The sequence below is a fragment of the Zonotrichia albicollis genome, chromosome 3 (genome assembly GCF_047830755.1).
Source record: "Zonotrichia albicollis isolate bZonAlb1 chromosome 3, bZonAlb1.hap1, whole genome shotgun sequence".
Classification (NCBI taxonomy): domain Eukaryota; kingdom Metazoa; phylum Chordata; class Aves; order Passeriformes; family Passerellidae; genus Zonotrichia; species Zonotrichia albicollis.
In genome coordinates this window covers 106,833,314-106,853,282 of record NC_133821.1, presented here as the reverse complement: position 1 = coordinate 106,853,282, position 19,969 = coordinate 106,833,314, and the positions used below count along the sequence as shown (strand labels likewise).

Sequence of the window (19,969 nt, the reverse complement as noted above, 5' to 3'; positions counted from 1 at the left end):
CTCAGTTGGTTTAATCTGTACAGGAGATAGGGAAAAAAACATAAACCAGCCCACAGGGGAAAGAAACCAATTATGTTATGCTGAAGAACATAGTGCATATTTGAAATGCATTTGAAGAACAGCAGAAAAAATGTTAAGAACTTGTCAGGCCTTCAGTGTACTAGGTAGCTATGTGTACATATGTATCCAAAATTATGAGACCATGTGACTTTCTGAGATGACTTGCTATACATTTTTCAGATTTCATTATACAAAAATAATTAAACAAAACATATTATCAAGAAACAAAAATATTATCAAGAAATCACATCGAAACTGAAAGTGTTAATTATATGAAACAGGAACTCAGTGAAACTGTTGACACAAGTTAGTGTCAATATTGAATTGGAATGAAATAGAAATAATAAATTTATTCAAAGAAGCTCTAAATTTCCAGGAGGACATCTCCTTTCATCTATCTGCAAAATTAGAGTTCACTCAAGAGAGGGATCCCAGTCAGCAAAACCAGAGACAACAATTAGACAGCAAAATTTTCCTTAAATCTTTAAATGCCACAATATCAAAATCAAAATGTTTGCCTGTTGATTTTATGTTCCTGATGCTGAACATTTTTCTTGTATCCTCAAGAAAATAGTTTTAATGAACCTTGTAAAATAACTTTCATATTAATAGAAGTTCATGCATCTTTCTTCATGTTTTGTATCTCCAAGTCTGTCACACATTGTCATGGCCCTACAGAATATGCTTTTAAGGACCATCCCTCTGTGAATCATACACATTCTTGGACTCACATGCTTTCAATAAGACTCACATATACTCAGAATAGCAGTTTAGATGGTCTCTGAGATAAAAATAAGAATCTAGCTGGGAAGGGGTTGATGAACTTTTGAAGACTTTGGGTGTTTGAGTGAAGTTACTAAATGTTGGCTCAGGGAATTCATGAGAAGATTCCCTAGACATTCAGGAAATAGAGCAGCTTCCTCATGTCCCCTGTGTCCATGTTAAAAATTTTGGAAACATTCAAAACTCCTCTAGTAGTTTGTTTACTACTAGATAGGTTGTGGTTTTTGGTTTTCAGCTTCTATTGGCAAGATCAGTAACCCTTGCTTTCAGTAATTTATAAAGCTGAAATAATTCAGGTAGGAAGTCCATTTTGTGAAACACAGAAATGGGCTCAGTTGTGTTTGTGTTGGAAGGTCTTTTGCAAATCTGTCTTTTGAGCAACCTTCATTCATCAATGAACAAGTGCAGTACTTCATTGTAAAAAAGGACATGTCTAACCTGTACACCTAGTTAAAAGCAAATCACAATCTATGACATAAAAATTCTTTGTTAAATAAATATCTGGATAAGAAACTAATTTTAAACAGATCACAGAAACTTTTCCTTTATGCACAGACAAAAAAGAATACATTGAAAAACTTTTTCATAATTAGCAATGGGCAAATCATTTGTTTGCAAAATAAAAAATTATGAATTTGAAAACGCTTGTAAAGGATTAACTATGTCATGGTAACTAGGGGAGAAGTCAAATGGATTTTCCTTTCCACTAGATTTTAGCTTAATTCAAGTGCCCTTAATTATCTATATAATTTTTCATAAGTTCACTACTTCCTTGCCTAATTATTTCTGTATTTTTTGTTTGAAAATATCAATCAGCATCACTTTTTTCACAATGTACTATCACTTTAAAAAGATTTCTAATCTAAGGGGTTTGTTTCAAAATAAAAAAGTGTTTATTTTGTATTAGAAAGAGTATGAAATTTCCTTATCTTCTAAGTGCAGAAGTAAGGAATAACCATTTATTTTTAGTTTGTATTGAATAAGCCCAGGTTGTCAGTTATCTAAATATGAAAGCCTAGAGCTTGAAAAAGCTGTGTAGACCCTTTTCCAATGGTTTTTTTTTTATATTACTCTGAAATTTAATTAAGATACAGAAAAGTAATTTTATATCTCATCATTAAATGAAAATACCTGAATAAATACTGAATTGAGGGAGCAATTCAAGAGGCTAGTTCTAGTTTTGAGAGCTATGTGCCACATTTGTATCTGGAAAAGGAGTATTGTATATAAAAATTGTCACTTCTAAAGTGTACTAGTCTTTATTTTAACTTTGGAATCTTACAACATGTTAACATTCAGTGCTTAGGACATTTGCCAGCAGGGAGCTAAAGTCCAGTGTGATTATATATTGCAAAAGAAATAAAAAGAAAAAAAGAAAAGAAAAGCCTAAATTTCACAGCCTTGTGGTGCATTCTTCCCACAAAGTGCATGAGCCAACCTGTCCTTGAACTGTGTAGATGGTAAAACACAGATCTTGTCCTGCAAGGATTTAAGTTCTTAACTGTAGACATCTGAAGTGGGTTGGTTTGAGACTAAGAGATAATGAGCATTTTTGTGAAGCTTTCTGTATTTCTATATAAATAGGCAGTAGGTAGCTTTTGAATTCTCTGCTTGCCGCATTAGTGTGGGGGCTGTTTGCCAAGGCAGGGTACTCACATATTCTCTTTATGGGGTTAGTTAGCAGCTTGAATAGAATGATTTTAGCATATATTGTTATACACTGAATTATTTTTCTGATTAAACAGTACCATGTTTTTTCCTGGGTGTGGAGGTATTTTCCTGCTTAGCAATAGGATGTGCCACATCTGTAACAACAGCTCACCAGAGGGATTGTCCAAGCAGCCTGGGATCAGGTTAGGAAAGCTAAAGCCCTGATAGAATTAAATCTGTCTGGGGACATCAAGGGCAACAAGGAAAGTAGCTGTAGTGAATTAGCAATAAAAGGAAGATTAGAGAATAGGTGGGCTCTCTCCAGAAGGAAAGAGAAGGCCTGACTGGAATATGGAGAAGGCTGAGGTACTGAATTACTTTTTCCCTCAGTCTTCACTGAGAAGTGCTCCAGCCACACTGCCCAGGCTGCCACAGAAAGAGGCAGGAACTGGGAGATTGAGAAAGTGCCCACTGCAGCAGATCAGGTTTGAGACTGTCTGAGGGACATGCAGGTGGAAAAGTCCATGGGGCCTGACGAGATGCATCTGCCACTCCTGAAGAAACTGGTAGATGAAATGGTTAAGCCATTATCCATCATATTTGTGAAGTTGTGGCAGTCTGGTGAGGTTCCCACTGCCTGGAAAAGTGGAAACATAACCCTCATTTTAAAAAGAGAAAAAACCCAACATCTGTAGGGATGTTCCCACCTGTTGGGAACTACAGGTCAACCTGACCTTTGTGCCCAGCAAGATCACAGAGCAGATCATCCTGGAAACTGTGCTAAGGAAACTGGAAAATAAGGAGGTGATTGTTGGCAGCCGACAGGGCTTCACTAAAGGTAAATAGTGCGTGACCAATTTAGTTGCCTTCTGCAATGAGGTTACAGCATAAAGGAAGAGTAACGTCAACTACCTGGACTTGTGCAAGGAGTTTGACAGTCTCATTTATGGCATCCTTGCCTCTAAACTGGAGAGAGGTGGATTAGGTCAATGGACCCCAAGTACAGACTGGAGAATAGATTGAGAGCAGCCCTGAGAAGAAGGAATTGGAGGTGTTGGTGAATGAAAAGCTCAATGTAAGTTGGCAGCTTGTAGCATGGAAAGCCAGATACATCCTGGACTGCCTCAAAAGCATCATGGCCAGCAGGTTGAGGGAGGTGATTCTGTCCCTGTGCTCCACTGTGGTGAGACATCACATGGAGTGCTGCAGCCAGGTATGGGCTCCTGGCATATGCAGGACATGGACCTGCTGGAGTGAGTCCAGAGAAGGCTGTGAAGATTGTCAGAGAATGGAAGCATGTCTCCTGTGAAGACAGGCTGATAGACTTGGGGTTGTTCATCCTGAAGAAGAGGAGGCTCTGGCAAGACCTTCTAGTAGCTCTTTACTAACTAAAGGAGGACTACAACAAACGGCAGAAGGACTTTTTACAAGCAATTGTAGTGATGTGACACAGTAGAATGGCTTCAAAATGAAAAGAGCATATTTAGATAAGGTCTTGACTGTGAATGTGGTGAGATGCTGGAACAGGTTGCCCAGAGAGGTTGTGGATGCCCCTTCCCTGGCAGTGTTCAAAGCCAGGTTGGATGGGGCTAGGAGCAACCTGGTCTAGTGGAAGATATGGTTGGAATGATCTAAATGATCTTTAAGATCTTTTCCAACCCAAGCCATTCTGTGATTCTATGGAGAGAGATGTAGTCTGTCTATTCACTTTGCAGAGTAATTTTAAATTTAGCCTCTGAAAAATATTTGTCTAAGTTTCTTAGTTATCTGATGGAACTGCTGTATTAATTAGCAGATACTTGCTGCTAATGGTTAATTAGTAGCCTAACATGGGCTGGCTGACCCTTAAGTAACTCCTGCAAATCCTGCACATAGGGATTTGAATAAATCGCTGAATTACATTCTTTGCTGATTATCAGTAGTCTCTGAATATGGTCTGGATGGATTTGGGAAAACATCTTGGGGTATTTTATCCCAGGTATTCAAGACTCCTTGGAAATCAGCATGGCTGTTCATACACAATAACAGACCCTCTCATATTTTGTGCTTGTTTTGGCTTTGTGAGAGGGACAAGGCTGTTTTTTCCAGAACTTCTCAGCTTTTCAGGATCTCACTTGAAATCACAGTGCCCCAGAATTAGCTTTTGGTATGGAGAGTGCAGCTGAAGACGAAGTATTTCAAGAAAATGGATTTTTGGTGGTATGAGTTAGCTTTCCCTTTATTTTGAAAGCACACATATTGCAGATGTAAAAACAATGAGAATTTATTAAGAGTTTTACTCCCCATCTTGAATTTTGATGGAAGGCTGCAAAAGACTTGTGGAAAAAGCTCAACACATTTGCGTCTTGTAAATTATTATTTCATCCGTGTGCATCCAAGAGTAAAGTAATTGAGCGGCAGTGTGTTAATGGGAAAAGCATTTCCTTGCTCTTAGGATACAACTTTTGAATTATTCCCTTAGGAAATAAGGGTTTACAAATATTTACAAATACCCTGCTTTACTCAGTTGGTCTTAAGGAAATCAAACATTAAAACTACAAATGCATTTTTGGTAATAAGTTTTAGAAATACATCAGTAATGTACAAAAATAATGATGTAGTATATGTATATTTTCATGGGGGCTTATTATTTTTAAGTTGTTCATGTTTTAAAAGAATTGTTTAAAAAGTATTTAAAAGCAGTTTAAGCCTATAAAGCTATTATTTGCTACTTATAAAATTAGTTTTTTCCTCTCTTTAGTGTCTTAAGTTTTTCGTGTTTTACTAGTAATTTTTAATTACTTTTACCAATGGGGAGTGTTCTCTGTGTGTAGGGGTTTTTGTTTTCAGTTTTGGTGGGGTTTTTTTGGCAAAAACTGAAATTTTGAAGCTATGCTGTTAGTAAGTTTTTGCATGTTATTTACCTATTCCTGGATCTCTGTAATGCTGCTGCAGTGAAGGTAATTTGTGCAATTAAACAAAGAGTGAGTTCTGGAGTATGGCAGTGCAAGCATGGCATAAATAGGCATTAGGCAAAGAAGCAGCAATGGCATAGGATGACCAAGGAGAAATTATTTTCAAAGATATAACAGAGCACTGAACTGCAGATGTCTCTAGTATCAGTGTTACTGGCATAAAATATTTTTAATGTCCATTTGGGGACTTGTTTCATTTGTGTCTTAACTTTTATGTTCTATTTGATGAGTGTTTATCAATAGATTAACTGACATTTTCCATTGTATAATCTTTTTTATAGTTGTAAATTGCCCCAGACCCGTGCCAGTGGTCTGTATCATACTGAATTTTAATGGAAATCTTAAAATTGAGTGATTCTTGCAGCTTTTAAAGTATTCACCAAATGGTAGACTTACTACTTTCAGTGGCATTCAGTCAAGATGTTTGATTTGATAGCTACCTTTATAGCTTCTGAGTACATCTTTCATGTTCCAGCTCAGTAGAGCTGCATTTGCAGTGCAGATCCTGCTCTCAGCTTTGGAGAGCAGAGGGTGAGAGAATTGGTGCTGTGGCCAGCTTCTGCAGACAGAAGTGGGGAAAGGGACAGACGCCTAAAGGTTTAGATGTGGGAAGGAGGGTGCAGGAATGTGACTTAGCATCAAAGGATTTGAGGTTAAAGAGGGATTAAGATACAGAACCTTAAGAAAGTACTCTAAAGCCAGAAGCAGAAGCAGATGGATAGCAGAAAAAAATGTGCAGGGAAGAAAAGGCAGCAAAGGGTAGGTAGATGGTGAGAACAGGAAACTCAGCAGGTTAGACAAGGCAGAAGATGCATGAGAAGATCTTGCTAGAGCAGGGACTTGGAGAAGGATGCTAGGTGCATGAATTAAGTGGTCATGGATCTGCAGTAACCAGGAGAAAGACCAGCAAGGAAACTAAGAGCAAGAAGCTGAATCTAGGAAGGAAGAGAGGAAAATAAAGCAGGGAACAATGAGGGTGAGAAGAAATGTGTTTGAGGACTTGGATACATTGATCTGCATCTTGGAGCTGACAGGTATTCCTTCCTGAACATTTCTCTATTGCTAAGCAAATAACTCTAAAACAAGAAGACAAAGTGTGTTGTGTTTGGCATGTGGCAGGTCAGCCCACACAGGAGACTGTTGATTTTGGTGTCACTGTTGAGTTTGTTACTGAAACTTGGGGAGCTCTGTACCATAGTTTTGAGCTTACTGACAACACTGCAGGTGTCAGTGTAGTTTGTAAGTTTGTTGTTCTTGTAATTTTGAAGTTTATAAAGGCACAAAGAAGAATCCTAAAAATAGAACTGAAAGATCTTTAATGTGATTTAATGTGTTTTCCAAACCTGCAGAACTGCAGAGCTAATGAAACCACAAACTGCCTCGTGCAGTTATGCATATGATAGTAATATGCTGTTTAAAAATAAACTTGGGCATATGATCATGCAGATGATAAGCTATTAAAGGTAGTATGAGTTATAGAGAGTGTTGCAACTTGTATTTCATAATTGGCATCTAAGTATTTGTAGAGTAAGATTAAAAAATCTCTGCATGTAAAGGTATCTTCTTCTCCCTTGCATGCTTTGTTTGGGCTTCTATTAGATCACTACTCTTACTAGAACACAGGCATCTAACTATAGTGTTACAGAGATCTGTTTTATAAAGTAAGATATTGAATATATGTTGCCAAAAGTGCCCTCCTTGTCCTCATAGGCTGGTGGCTTCCAGACCAGTGTAATTCATGGTCTTTTTCTTGAGTTGCACAGCACATAAGTTTGTCCCAAGTGAAAGAGAAGATTGCAGCCTCGTACCTGCTGTATTTGTGTGGCTGTTCCCTCTGGCACTTTATTTCCTGCTCCTGTGCCTCTCCCCCTGTACAGCACCTGTTGTCACAACATTGACCTGTGCAGATTCTAGAGCGTGGTTGGCTGTTCTGTCCATAACTATAGCTGAGAGCCCATTTTGTGGAGTATTCCCTCTCGTGTCATCATTAGCTGTAGTCCTGTGTGTTTATTATGGAGATGGTTGGGAGGAGGAGGGCTGTGAATGTGATGCTTTGGGGTCCATTCTGAGACTGAGCAAAGGTAAAAATAGACAGTGTGCACAACCAATTCTAAAGTGCAATTCATGAAAAAGCAAAGGTCCAAATAAATGTATTATTTTATGTTAATGCACTATATTGTTTTCAAATTGATATATTGATTTGAATCATAATAAAAGTTTTGTATTTGCTTCATCAAACAATTGCACTTTAAAATTCATGCATGCAGAAGTAATCATTCATACATCTTTCTCTGTTTGAGAGATTACACATTTCTTTCTATTCATATTCTTCCAGGTGACTTGGATTATTACTGGCTGGATCCTGCCACGTGGCACAGCAGGGAGACGTCCCCTATTAGTTCGGTAAGAAATAGAAAAATAGGGATTCATAAAGAATAAGTTAAAATATTTGCTAATTATTTCAGTTCAGCATAGATATTTGACTGTAGAAAATATTCTACACAAATAATGTGAAAATTTGTTTTAGACTACCAAGGAAATGGAAACCAGAAAGAAAGTTTTATTGAAATGCATATTTGTAAAATTGCCTGAATTTTAACCTGACTTTAATCCCTTTAATAGACTTGGCACTTAATTTTACTATGAATCTCAAAAAAATCAGTTGTGAATGTGATGCTGCTCTGGGAAAGATTAGTGATTTTTTTAAAGACTTGGAGTTGGAAAGCATAATTTTGATTTTATTATGTAATGAACCTTCCTTAGGTAGACCTGCATAACATGTGTTATTCTAAAGAACAGAATTTCTGCATGTGCTTTTCAGAGCCATGTAATTTAAAAAGAAATATTTATTTTTATTATCTAAGATGTGTTTAAAATGTTTAATTGTATTGAAGTTTGAACTGAATTGTAGTTCTATCTGTAGACTTAATGCAGACATTTTCTTACAAGAGGCATAAATGTTTAATGTAGCCAGAGTCCAGCAGATATACTCATAGAAAACTCAGGTGCATTACGTAACACACCTGAAGGATGTTTGTGTCTACTGTGACATGATGATGCAGTAATTTTATTGGTTTTTACATGTGCATCTAAATACTGGAGGATGTTCACACTTTTTAAATTCCAATTCAATTTAATTACTTGTTTTTTAACAGCATCCCGTAACGTGGCAGCCTTCCAAAGAGGGAGATCGCTTAATTGGGCGTGTTATTCTTAACAAGAGAACAACCATGCCTAAAGAATCAGGTGCATTACTGGGGCTAAAAGTAAGTATGACATGATTTATGTGCTAAATGAAAAGAAGTTCCACTGACCTTGGACATACACGTGTAACTTATTAAATCAGAGGACTGTCAAATCATACGGTCTTTTGACAAAAAATGTATTCCTCTTTTCCTAAATTTTGAAAGTTATACAGATAAATTATGAATATAAATACATTTACTTCTTCTATACAATCTTCAGTTGTTGATGACAAAGGGGCTGAACCATTTTGATTAAAAAGGGTATGTTTATTCAGCTTCCTGTCTGTAAGATAAATAACTACACATGACCATGCATTAATGGAGTCCTGCATTTTCTAGCTCTGCTCTTTGCAATTTAGTCAAGTAATTAATTTTGTAATCAACCTACATAAATGTAACCTGGATGCAAATGCGTACAAGGTCAGTGTTTAAAAGTCACACAACCATTTGAAAACAGAAATTTTGTAGAAAGAATCCAAATATTTACACAAAAATCCTCTTAAATCATAGTAGATGTTATATTAAATTTAATTCCAGTTAATCTAGCACACCAAAACTGAGATATTGGCAACACTGTCCAATTGTTTTAAATCATTAATTTACATTTTTAGCAGACCTTTAGGTTCATGTGCCTAAATTGCCAGAAGACTTAAAAAAGAGGATTTTTTCTGAAGCTAGTAGCAGTTCAAGCATTTTTCTCTCTCTGTGTATTTTTAAATCCATGAAGTAACAATGAGGACTGATAGAATTTAATTTGGGTGTCCTTCCCTCTCCACTGAGAACAACACAAAGAATGCAAGATCTGAAATATTCCCACCTTGAAGTGTGATAGTCTGGCACGGTAATACAAAAGATGAAAACAGCTTTACTAAATGTTTAGTAGTCTATAGCACAAAGCTCATATTTGCTGCCAGCAAACAATTCTGTTTGACTATGTGAGAAAAAAGGTTGGGCCAAGTAGGAAACGCAGATTGTAGAGTTGTAGATTGTAGAGTTTCTCTTTGGTTTTTCTGAGTTTCAGTTGTACATAATATGAACTAAGGCCCTCACTGATAAATTTCACACACTATCATGTGACAATATTGTTGGCAGATGGGCTTCTGGATACTTTTTTGGTATTAAAGCTCCTGCTATTTATTGTGATTACAACATGGGGAACTAATACCTAATAAACCAACATTTTGCTGTGTCATTTTATTATAAAACTCCTCTGGGATATTCCTGATGAAAAAAATACAACCAAACCCCTTAGCTGACTGGAGAAAGGTAGTTAAAAAGATAACTTGTCTTGCAAATCAGCAACACTACATTTTCTTTGTATTTTATTTAAAATCTGTCCTTTTCAGGGCACTTGGTTTTCTTCTGATGTTCATGATCTCTGGATCCTGTAGTCATCTTCAAAAGCAGATCTTTTCAGTTTCAGTTTCTTTTCTGTTCTACAAAAGCCAGAACCTGTCATGTTCTTGGATGAGAGCACCTATGTTTTAGCATCATCAACATTCTTGTGAACTAGTTGCCTATATTTAATAGTAGTGTATTTGCTAAGTTTTCAATTGATGTACCAAGTTTGGGATTTCATACACTTGAAATGATGTGCACTTGCAATTTAAATTTAAGTACATGATGTACAATTATTTGTAAAGTGTGCATTTGCCTGGTTATTTATTAAGAAGTGTTCTTTCTGCAACAAATGTAGGTACTTAGCAAACTGCATAAGATTGATTAGTCAAATACAGTAAAAGGAATAGAAATTTTATTCATCCTGTGTCAGCTTTACATCTTTTTGTCTTTAAGCCTCTCTAAAACCCAAATTGACAATAGGTTTGCCTATGAACATTTCAGGTGAAATTTAAAAAAATGGTGTGAAAACTGATTCGTCTAAATATTTGTGCTTTATGTGACATCTGGTTGGTGGCTTGGGGACTCATAAATTTGTGGTTGACTAGGTTGTTGGAGGAAAAATGACAGAATTAGGACGACTCGGTGCCTTCATTACCAAAGTGAAGAAAGGTAGCTTGGCTGATGTGGTGGGGCATCTCAGAGCAGGTAAATCAATCAGTTGCATATATAAAATATACTGGCTTTTAGTAATGGCCTATTGCATGCATAATCCTTTAATTTATACAAACATTTTTCATGTGTTTTGGTAATTTTTTTAAAATACAGAACAATACTGTAACATTATTATGAAATGCCTTGGTTAGAAATGGTTGCCTACATTTATAATTTGTTATGAGTACCAATTGCTTGGATGTATGAGTAAAAAAAAAGATACTCCTGAGGAATGCTGGTAAGAGGACTGAGTGACACTGGTAAATTTTTGTTTGCTAGCTCAGGAGCTGCTTATTACACTCCACAGAAGCAATGCAAACATTTTTGTGTTTAACTGATTGTGACAAACAAAATTCAGATCACTGAAGGATGACACACTGCATACACAGTGGATTTTATTGGTGTTATTTGCAGTGTTAATTGTTACAAACGAAAATGGAAAAGATGCCAAAAAACTGGTCCTAAAATATTTCATTTCTATTAGATGTATCTATTCACTTACAAATAAATGGTTGCGCTAATGGTACTTTTCAAGCTTCTAAATGAAGTGAGAATTATGCACAGCATTTGGTTTTCATAGTCACTTCTTAATGGTTTGTATTTTTACTATACCTCTAAGCAATACTTTCCAAATGTTGTCATAGCAAACCAAAGTACCTATGTAGTGTCTTAAGAACCCAGAAGCTCCAATGCCAGTGTGGATGGCTTCAGGATAATTGTGTGAAGCAGAGAGTAATAAAGAACTAGAAAGGATGATGAATCTCTAACAAGATTCTACTTTTTTGGCATTTTTAGTTATTTCTTTCTTACCAAATCAGCAGTTGTTTATAGATTTTAAATGCAGATTATAATTATAGGAAATAAATTTGTGTCCACTAATCTTAAACCATTTGGGCTGAAATCCTAATTTTCTATTTCTGGTCTAGGTTTTTTGGGCTTTTTTTTAATGGAAGCTATTTTTAATTTCTAAAACTAGTTTTAGAGGCACAATTATTTCCCAGAAAAAAATACTGTTTTGCACGTTTCCAGTGAGTGAAAGTCTGTTCATCCTATTGCGTGGGACCAGAGCACACAAAAAAGTTAGAAAAACCACTTTTTTTCCTTATAAAAAGACATCCAAAATTTGGATAGTTGATAAAACTTTGAGTAATTGTACAAAGTTCATAAATTTTAATAATTGCAAATATGAAGTCTTGCATGAGGAACAGAACATCCTTGTCCAAAAGTAAGCATTGGAAGCCAACCAGCTAAAAAGCACCTTGGCAGGAAAAATGTCTGAAGGTTTCAGTTCAGCTTTTTCACGATTTAAAATTATTTTTATGTTACTTGGAAATATAGATTTCATTCTTTGTAAAATAACATGAAAGTGAGATAAACTTCTCTTTAAATTCAAGGGGATGAAGTTCTAGAATGGAATGGTAAACCCTTGCCTGGAGCTACAAATGAAGAAGTTTACAACATTATTTTAGAATCAAAATCAGAACCTCAAGTTGAAATCATTGTTTCAAGGCCTATTGGGTAAGGCTAAAGACTTACTTCTTTAGCATAGTTATTAGTTCTGTTAATATGAATCTTAAAGGGATTATTTGTGAGTTAATTATTTTTATTGCTTAGTAATGAAATACAATTCTCCTTCTGTTATTGACATTCTGTATAGTCTGTTTTCTTCACTACCATTTATGGTCTTGTGCCTTTGCAGTGACATATAAACATAAATATTGTCTTCTGTGTGGGCAAAGTGCTATAAAGACTTTTGACAAGTGGCAAGGGAAGATTGGTGGATTAGTTACACCTGTGCATGCCAAACTTCTGGTTTTCAGGCTTTCAGCCTACTGGATCAGAATAATTCAAAAAGGTCTTCATGAGTGGAGGGAAGCATTGCAGGATTCTACTAAGCCAATACTAGTAGGATTTAAAACAGACCTTCTTTAAAAAGCTAAAAAAGGAAACAGAAAACTCCTAATTGAAAATACTGTATTTACCCTTGAACGTTTGTTGTTGCAGTCAAACATGGAAGCAAAAGATTCAATCAAAACTTAGCATAAATGTGTTATGTTTATAATTTCCATTTTTTTATTATGAACCCAGGTTTGGAGTTTTGTGACAACAATTCTTCTATTCTCAGTTTCCCAAATACACCTTAGAAGGAAAATAATATCTGTTCAAATTGATAAAAATGGGGGGATTGGCCCTGCATTAGTGATAGTAGTTTTAGTGATATCAGGAATGTTTTGAGCTAGGTCTTACAAAAATGAATATGAATAATTTATTGTAAATTCACATTTACCTGCAAAATAGAGTCACATGATTTACAATAAGAAGTGATTGTTTTTGCTATTTTCATCTTAATTATAATTTTTGCTTGTCTCAAATGTGATGCTTTTTTAGTTTTAGAAACAAGAAAATATTCATTTTCTTTCTTACTAAAATATCCTTTTATGTTTTGATTATTGAATCTGTCTGTGCCATGTGAGTTTAGCTATATTTTGCAAATAAATTTTGTCTTTTTCATGGCAATCTCTATTAAAAGTACTTTAAAAATTGACATTAATAGGTAATTCCACCTATCAGTTTGACCTTCTAATGGAAAATGAAAGTCTGATGTAATAATAGTGGCTGTTAAATGCTATAATTACCATCCAGCTGAAGACTCTGGGGAAGTAGAAGCTTTATTTTACTTTTTTTGAAATAAATTAGGAGATATTCTTGAAAGAAAGCTGCAAACTCATTTGTACAGCTTTGCTATTAAAAATAACATGCCTTAAGGAGATTTTTAGGAAGTCTAGTTTTTACATTTAAATCAGCAAAAAAAGAAATATGTTGATACTGGACGTGACTTGAATTCCACATCTCAATTGAAGAAAACATGGAAATGGATTTGTACAACTGTAGAACTGATGTAAAAGGAAAGAGCTGGATTAGCATTTTAAACAATGGACTTTAAACATATTTATTCCTGTCAATGTTGCAGATGTGTGCTCTTAAACTTCTAAGATAACTTCGGTAATAAACCAAATATATTCTTTTAGTTTAAAATTTGATAAATCTATTAGTTTAGATAAATTAAGTACAAGGTGACTGCATTCCAGTGCCACATTCCTAAAGAAAAAGTGAAAAATATCCTTTTCTTGAAGTTTGTTCAAAATCAAAGAATGTTCCTGAATCTGAACAGTGGATTTTGTGTTAGAATAGTGCACCCAGAAATAGTACCAATAAAATGTAAAGTTTTTCTTTGGATGACCCATACATGTTTTTTTCAGAAATAGATCACATTAGAATTTGCTTTTGTTTTGAGATAAATGGAGTCTTGGCATGGAGTTTTTGCATAATAGAATAACATTTTTCTTCTAGAGTTATGTCTCTATAGATTTTTAATGTTTTTTTACTTTTGCTTGAGGGTCAGGTTGGTTTTTGGGGTCTTTATGAGAACAAACAAATATCTCTAGAGCACAGAATTGTAAAATTTCATGACAGATCCTTTCTATCCTGTAGTAATGAGTCTAAGTCCAGTTGTTTTATGTCAGATTGAGATTTAGCTGTCTGTCATCTGAAAATAACCAAAAACTTCAGATATTGTAGAACAGAGAAAATCCTATAGTAGTTATTAAAAGAAAGAGCATGCTGCACAGGATTTTCTTTTTTCCCTTTTTTCTTGATAATTTTGATCTATGTAAGTTGTCTTGCATAATGGAAAATGATTTGCTTGATTAACAGATTGCTTTGATTTTGTCCCTAGCTCCACTTTGTCTTGTTTTCCAAACTGTGTGATGGTTTCAAATTCATGACAGGGATTTTTATTTCATCCCATCCAACACATCTAGTATGCCAAAGTTTGGTGGGTACTTTTAGGTGCTGACTAAGCAAAATTGAAGTTGCTTGATACAGCATTAAGTGATAATCCATTACAGCAAAAAATTCCTGTGAGGGAATAAGTTCCCGAAAGGCCTGAAAATGGTATTTCATCTACATAATTTAAGTGTTTTCATCTCTCTGTATTAATAATGCAAATAATGTACCAGCACTTTTAATGGTCTTGATTTAAAAATGCCTAGCATATTAGGTCTAAAAAGCCCAAATAGGACACAGTTTGCCTTAAGTGAATAATGGAAGGACTGTAAGTCCACAAATTAGACTGCCCACAAATTAGACTGCCAGTTACAAAACTGTGGTCTAAACAATTTGTTCAGTCTTGTAAATTGGGATTTCTCTGTCTGCCAGCAAATGTAATTTTAAGTAATGGATAATTGTAGGATGTTTATTAGAGAAAAATGTGAAGCACATAACACTATTAGCAGCTAAAGGCATAACAACAATAAACAGTATAACTGCAATTGTACCGTGGAAACTCCATAGAAACTAATTGACACTAATTCTAATGACTGCAACGCAAGGTGCAGAAGGATAAGAAACCTATAAAAAGTAGAATTAATGGGTTGACTATCTCAATATGAGGAGAAGAATTACCTATGAATATGCATACAATGTGAGAGGTGGTTAACATAGGACAGCACAGAAAATCCTCTGGCAGTATACTTTTCAGAGAAGAAGCGTGGCATGGTAACTAAACTCACCGTCTCGTGTGCTGTATGGGATAGTGCAGGTAAAACAAATGTTTTTTCATTTGTCTCTGTTTTCTTTGTCAGCTGCTAGCTATCTTTGCTTAGATTTCCACAGATAATGCTGCCAAAACTGTTGTTTCTGTGATTTGATTCAGTTCCTCTGTGCAGGGTTGGTTACTGTGGTCTAGCTCCTGGCAAGGAGGTTGAAGCTCCATCACGATCCAGGCAGTGCTGAACTCCAGAGCTGCTCAATTAGTGCAAACTGCAGATTGATCTACAGGTTCTGATGGCAGGGAATGGTTTTGGGAATAGCAGGATGAGCATTGGGGAGAGGTACTCAGAAACTCTTTAGAAGCTCTCTGGCGTGTAGAATATGATACATCTGTTCCTAGAACAGCCTAAAAGGTGTGGGTTACAACCATGCTTGAACTTGGTTCTTCTTCAGTGAGCAACCACTTGACTATATCCTTCAGAGAAATTATAGCTGTTCCTGTGCAAAATAGTGATTCTCACAAACCATATATCTACACAGAGTAGTTTCAACCTAAGGTACAGTTTTGTTTAATTTACATAGTCATTGAAGCATGAAAGAATCAGATGTCAGACAATAATATGTAATATCATGTAAGACCACACAAGGTAGGGATAGAAAGACAAAGTTTGAAGTTGGCACCTCTTTACTGGAGGTGAAGAGCTGCCTACTCTTTTCTCAAGTTTGTGTTGCTCCAAAAGGGGAGTAAAATTTTGTTACTGTATTAGATAAGCAATTGTGCAACTTTTCACTTTGTTTTTCTTTGACTGGTCTAGTTTTGAATATTTTAAGTAATGAGCTACTATTTCTTCTAATGAGCTTTTTTTGTAAATCATTTATCAGAATATTTTCTGCAGTGCGAAATTAAAAGCAGGCTAGATAAGACTAGTTTTCTTACATGAAAAGTTTTAGATTATAGTTTCCTTTTAGGATATTCATTCTCTAATTAAAATCCCAACATTTAATCCTCTTTTAAACTGTGTTGATCTGTTTCTCATGTTGATTTATTATTAAATTTTTCTGTATTGGTTGTAATAGTGTGACAGTGCCTTAGCAGAAATATGAATCAGTTATTAAGTTTTTATTAATGTGTAATTAATATTTGAAGTTTATTTTTAGCCTTTTTTTCCTCCTGTATTTTTGACAATACAAGAAAAAAAATCCAAACAGAATTAGTTTTAGTGTCTTTAATCACACCAGGACTATAGAACTTGACACTGTGGCTGGTCCTTTCCATGTTGAAGCAGTCCTTGCACATGTGAACATTTGTTTAGACATCCTAAAAGTGATGTTATTGCAAACAGTGCTATACTGCAGATGAGAGTGTTCATATTCTAGCACAAGAAAATATTGCAAACGTAACATTTTATTGAACAGAAAAAATTGATTATGATAAGTAAATACTTTAGACTGATGAGAGATGCCCTGGAAAGTCTGACCTGAAAAAGAGAAAATGTTAAGAGGAAGAAGAGTGCACAGCCGCCCAGCTGTGCAACAGGCTGTTAATCTGTTCATATGTTTGTAGAGTAGTACTGTGCCATGTCAAGAATGACTAATTCAGCTATAATTCCATGAGTTTGAGAAAACCAAGTTATTCTTGACTCATGAAGTCAAGACAAGGAGAAGCACATTCTTGTTCAGTGATGTGGGGTTTAAGCTGATTTGAGACATTAACGCAGACCTGAAGTAGTCTATTTTAAACCACAGGCACCACAAGTTTAAATTGCAGGACATGAAAAGGGACTTTAAGGCTCAGTGATTGGGAACTGTTGCATTCTTTTTCTGATACCAGTGTCTGGTTTTTTTCATAAGTGACTTTTATAAACCTAGGAGTCTTAGTTTTATTGAGTTCCAAGTCAGAAAGATTTCTGTGTTTCATTGAGCAGACTGCCTGAATACCTTTAAAATTCTCAGCTATAGACTTAAAATCTTGTAAATGTTCTTCAGAAATGTTATTGCAGTTCTACTTTTGGATTAGTCTGTGTGGATGAAAATGCATTCAAATAATTCACTGAAGAGTTTTGTTTCCATTTCCCTGCTCTGCTGCTTTATTAAGATATGTGCAATACTAGATGATTTTTGCTCTTGTAATGTATTTTCAATGACAGCTGGGAATAGAAAGAGCCAGGAACTATCATCATCCAGGTTTTGGTGGAAGAATAAATTTATTGATGAGAAAACCCTGATAGATGTGTGTAGACTTAATCAGTTTATCATACTTATATCTGTGTATGTGTTGGATATGTATGTGTTGAAAAATGTCCATACCCAGTTGTAATACAGTTTCATTTTCTTTTATCCTTTGGAGAAATGCATTATTCACTTGTTTGTTTAACATTGCTAATAATCTTTGTTTTCCTTTTTTATTATTGTAAGACATTTTCATCAGTTTCATTCTCTGAACTCCTTGAGACGTTTATATAAAAATTACTAGTGAGTTAATATTTGTCTTTTTGATTTTTGTTCCTCCAAAAATTAGTTGAACAACCATAGCTGTACTTCCTTTTGGCAAAGGAAGTGTGTCTATGTACTGTTTATTTTTCTCTTCCTAAAATTTCTCTTTCTTTATTGTTGCAGTTGTAAAAGCATCTTGTAATCCATCCACAATGTTAACAATGTTATATCTGCTAGTTCCTTATTGTTATATCTGCTAGCTCCTTAACCTGAACGTGGTTTTTGTTAGTGTGATTTTCATGAATGATAGTAGAAAGTATGTCTTCAAATATTTCCTCTTTCTTGCCTTGTAACCTGTTAGAAGCAAATCCATGTTATTAGAACACTGTCCCAGCAATGTATTTGTCACAGCCAAAGGTTTTCTCTGTTGTTTCTAATTGCTATGTGTTCACATTTTAGTGATATTCCACGGATTCCCGAGACTTCCCACCCCCCATTAGAGTCTAGTGAGTACACACCTTGTTCTTTTCTTTAAGCAAGATCTTGTACCCAGCAAAACTATTTCAGCTATCAAATTGCTGAAAGATGATCTGTGGAAATTGCATTGGCTCTGAGGTTTTTGCATGACAAAATTCAATGGGTTTTGGCCTTGTGTGTTAAATTTGAAGCAATATGGATTTTATTAAACATACGCAGATTTCAAATGGTAGCAGAATTATATTTTTTCATTCTGTATCTTGTATAGTTACTACCAAAGTAATAATTTACTTCCCCTAACATAAGAGAGAACAGGTATAAGGGTCTGCCAAAGGTACAAATGGTGTCAGGATTTCACCTCCTGCACCAAGCAAAGTCCAGAGTTCTTGTTTCTCTTTTTTTTTTTAACAAGAAAACCTTGGTTGCATGAATTTTTTTGTTCATACTTCAAAAGACTGGTGTTCTTTTTAACTATTCCATTTGAATGTTTTCAGCCAGAGTATTTGAGGGCCATAGCTCCCAGTCTTTTCCCATCTGAGCCTTTCCTGAGATGCAACTAGAAACCTTCCCTGGGACAGGGAAGGTGCGATCACTTGTCACAAGTTCATATTAGTGACGGCTCTGTTTCACTAGGGGTGAACTGAGGATGTTCAGCAGTTGCTGAAATGTTCTCCATGCCAGATTCATGTCCTTCATGTCTTCCTATTAAAATTTCAGAGGCTACTGAGAGTATAATCCATACAACAGATGTGGTGTATTCATCAAAGACTTAGGATCATAGAATCAGTGTTGTTTGTCTGGGGAGGGAGATGTGTAATTCAGTCAGAGAACAGTATTTTATTTAAAACGCTTGCTATGGTTTATCCAAGATGTATGAGGAACACTGTTACTATATGGGTTTTTTTAATAAACCAAAAAATGACAGGTTTAATCTGGGATGTAGGGGTAAAAAACCAGTCTTCTTACTCTATTTTCTACATCAATTTTATACAACTCAGAGAAAAAGCAGTTCATAAGTTATGATGGTAATTTCATGTGTTTCTCATGTGGTTTTAGGTTCAAGTTCTTTTGAATCTCAGAAGATGGAAAGGCCTTCTATTTCTGTTATATCTCCGACTAGCCCTGGAGCCCTACGGGATGCACCTCAGGTCCTACCAGGGCAGCTTTCTGTGAGCATATTTTGTTTTTCTTGGGTTTTTAATGGAAATCTGTGACGTGCTGGTTCTTCAGCCCTGCACATTCCCAAGGCCTGTTGGGAGGCCAAGAGAAATTTTCTGTGTTGGTAAAAATAACATTTTTCAAAAGTTTTTTGATAGCCTCTGGATGCTGTAGCAAGACCTGACTCTAATCATAGCAGACATAAGAAATTGTTGTCTTAATACACCAAAGAGTGCAGGAATTTACATTGAGAAGAGCCCATAAAACTGCCTTGAAACTTGTAATTTTTTAGCTTCTGCACTGAAAATAGTGACTTTGCTGTACATGTCCAGTACTCCACAGATTCAAGAGTAGTATCACTGTTTTCTTTATGGGAGCATTTAAAGGCCTGTATATTTGTTAAGCATTACTCTATTCAGTAATGCATTTTAATTTTGATACATCTTGGAACTTTCTTGTAATACTAATAGAAGTCCTGCTTATCAAATATACTGCCAGTACTTAAACTTTGTTTTCCACATTTTTAGTTTTTTTATATTGATCGTATTAATTCAGGAGTATACAGCAGGCTTAAAAATTTCCTAAAATTATGATTCTCTTAAGAAA

General features: G+C 35.3%; 1 protein-coding gene across 48 annotated transcripts in view; it reads left to right on the top strand.

Moving 5' to 3' along the window:
• Positions 1-19,969, top strand: part of RIMS1 (regulating synaptic membrane exocytosis 1) — a 307,441-nt gene that overhangs the window by 173,485 nt on the left and 113,987 nt on the right. For all 48 annotated transcript variants that reach the window (XM_074538418.1, XM_074538438.1, XM_074538423.1 and 45 more), the window contains 6 exons: positions 7,783-7,850; positions 8,603-8,713; positions 10,639-10,738; positions 12,139-12,262; positions 18,188-18,234; positions 19,262-19,374. In XM_074538418.1, the coding sequence (XP_074394519.1) occupies positions 7,783-7,850; positions 8,603-8,713; positions 10,639-10,738; positions 12,139-12,262; positions 18,188-18,234; positions 19,262-19,374 (563 nt within the window). The remainder of the gene's footprint in view (positions 1-7,782; positions 7,851-8,602; positions 8,714-10,638; positions 10,739-12,138; positions 12,263-18,187; positions 18,235-19,261; positions 19,375-19,969) is intronic.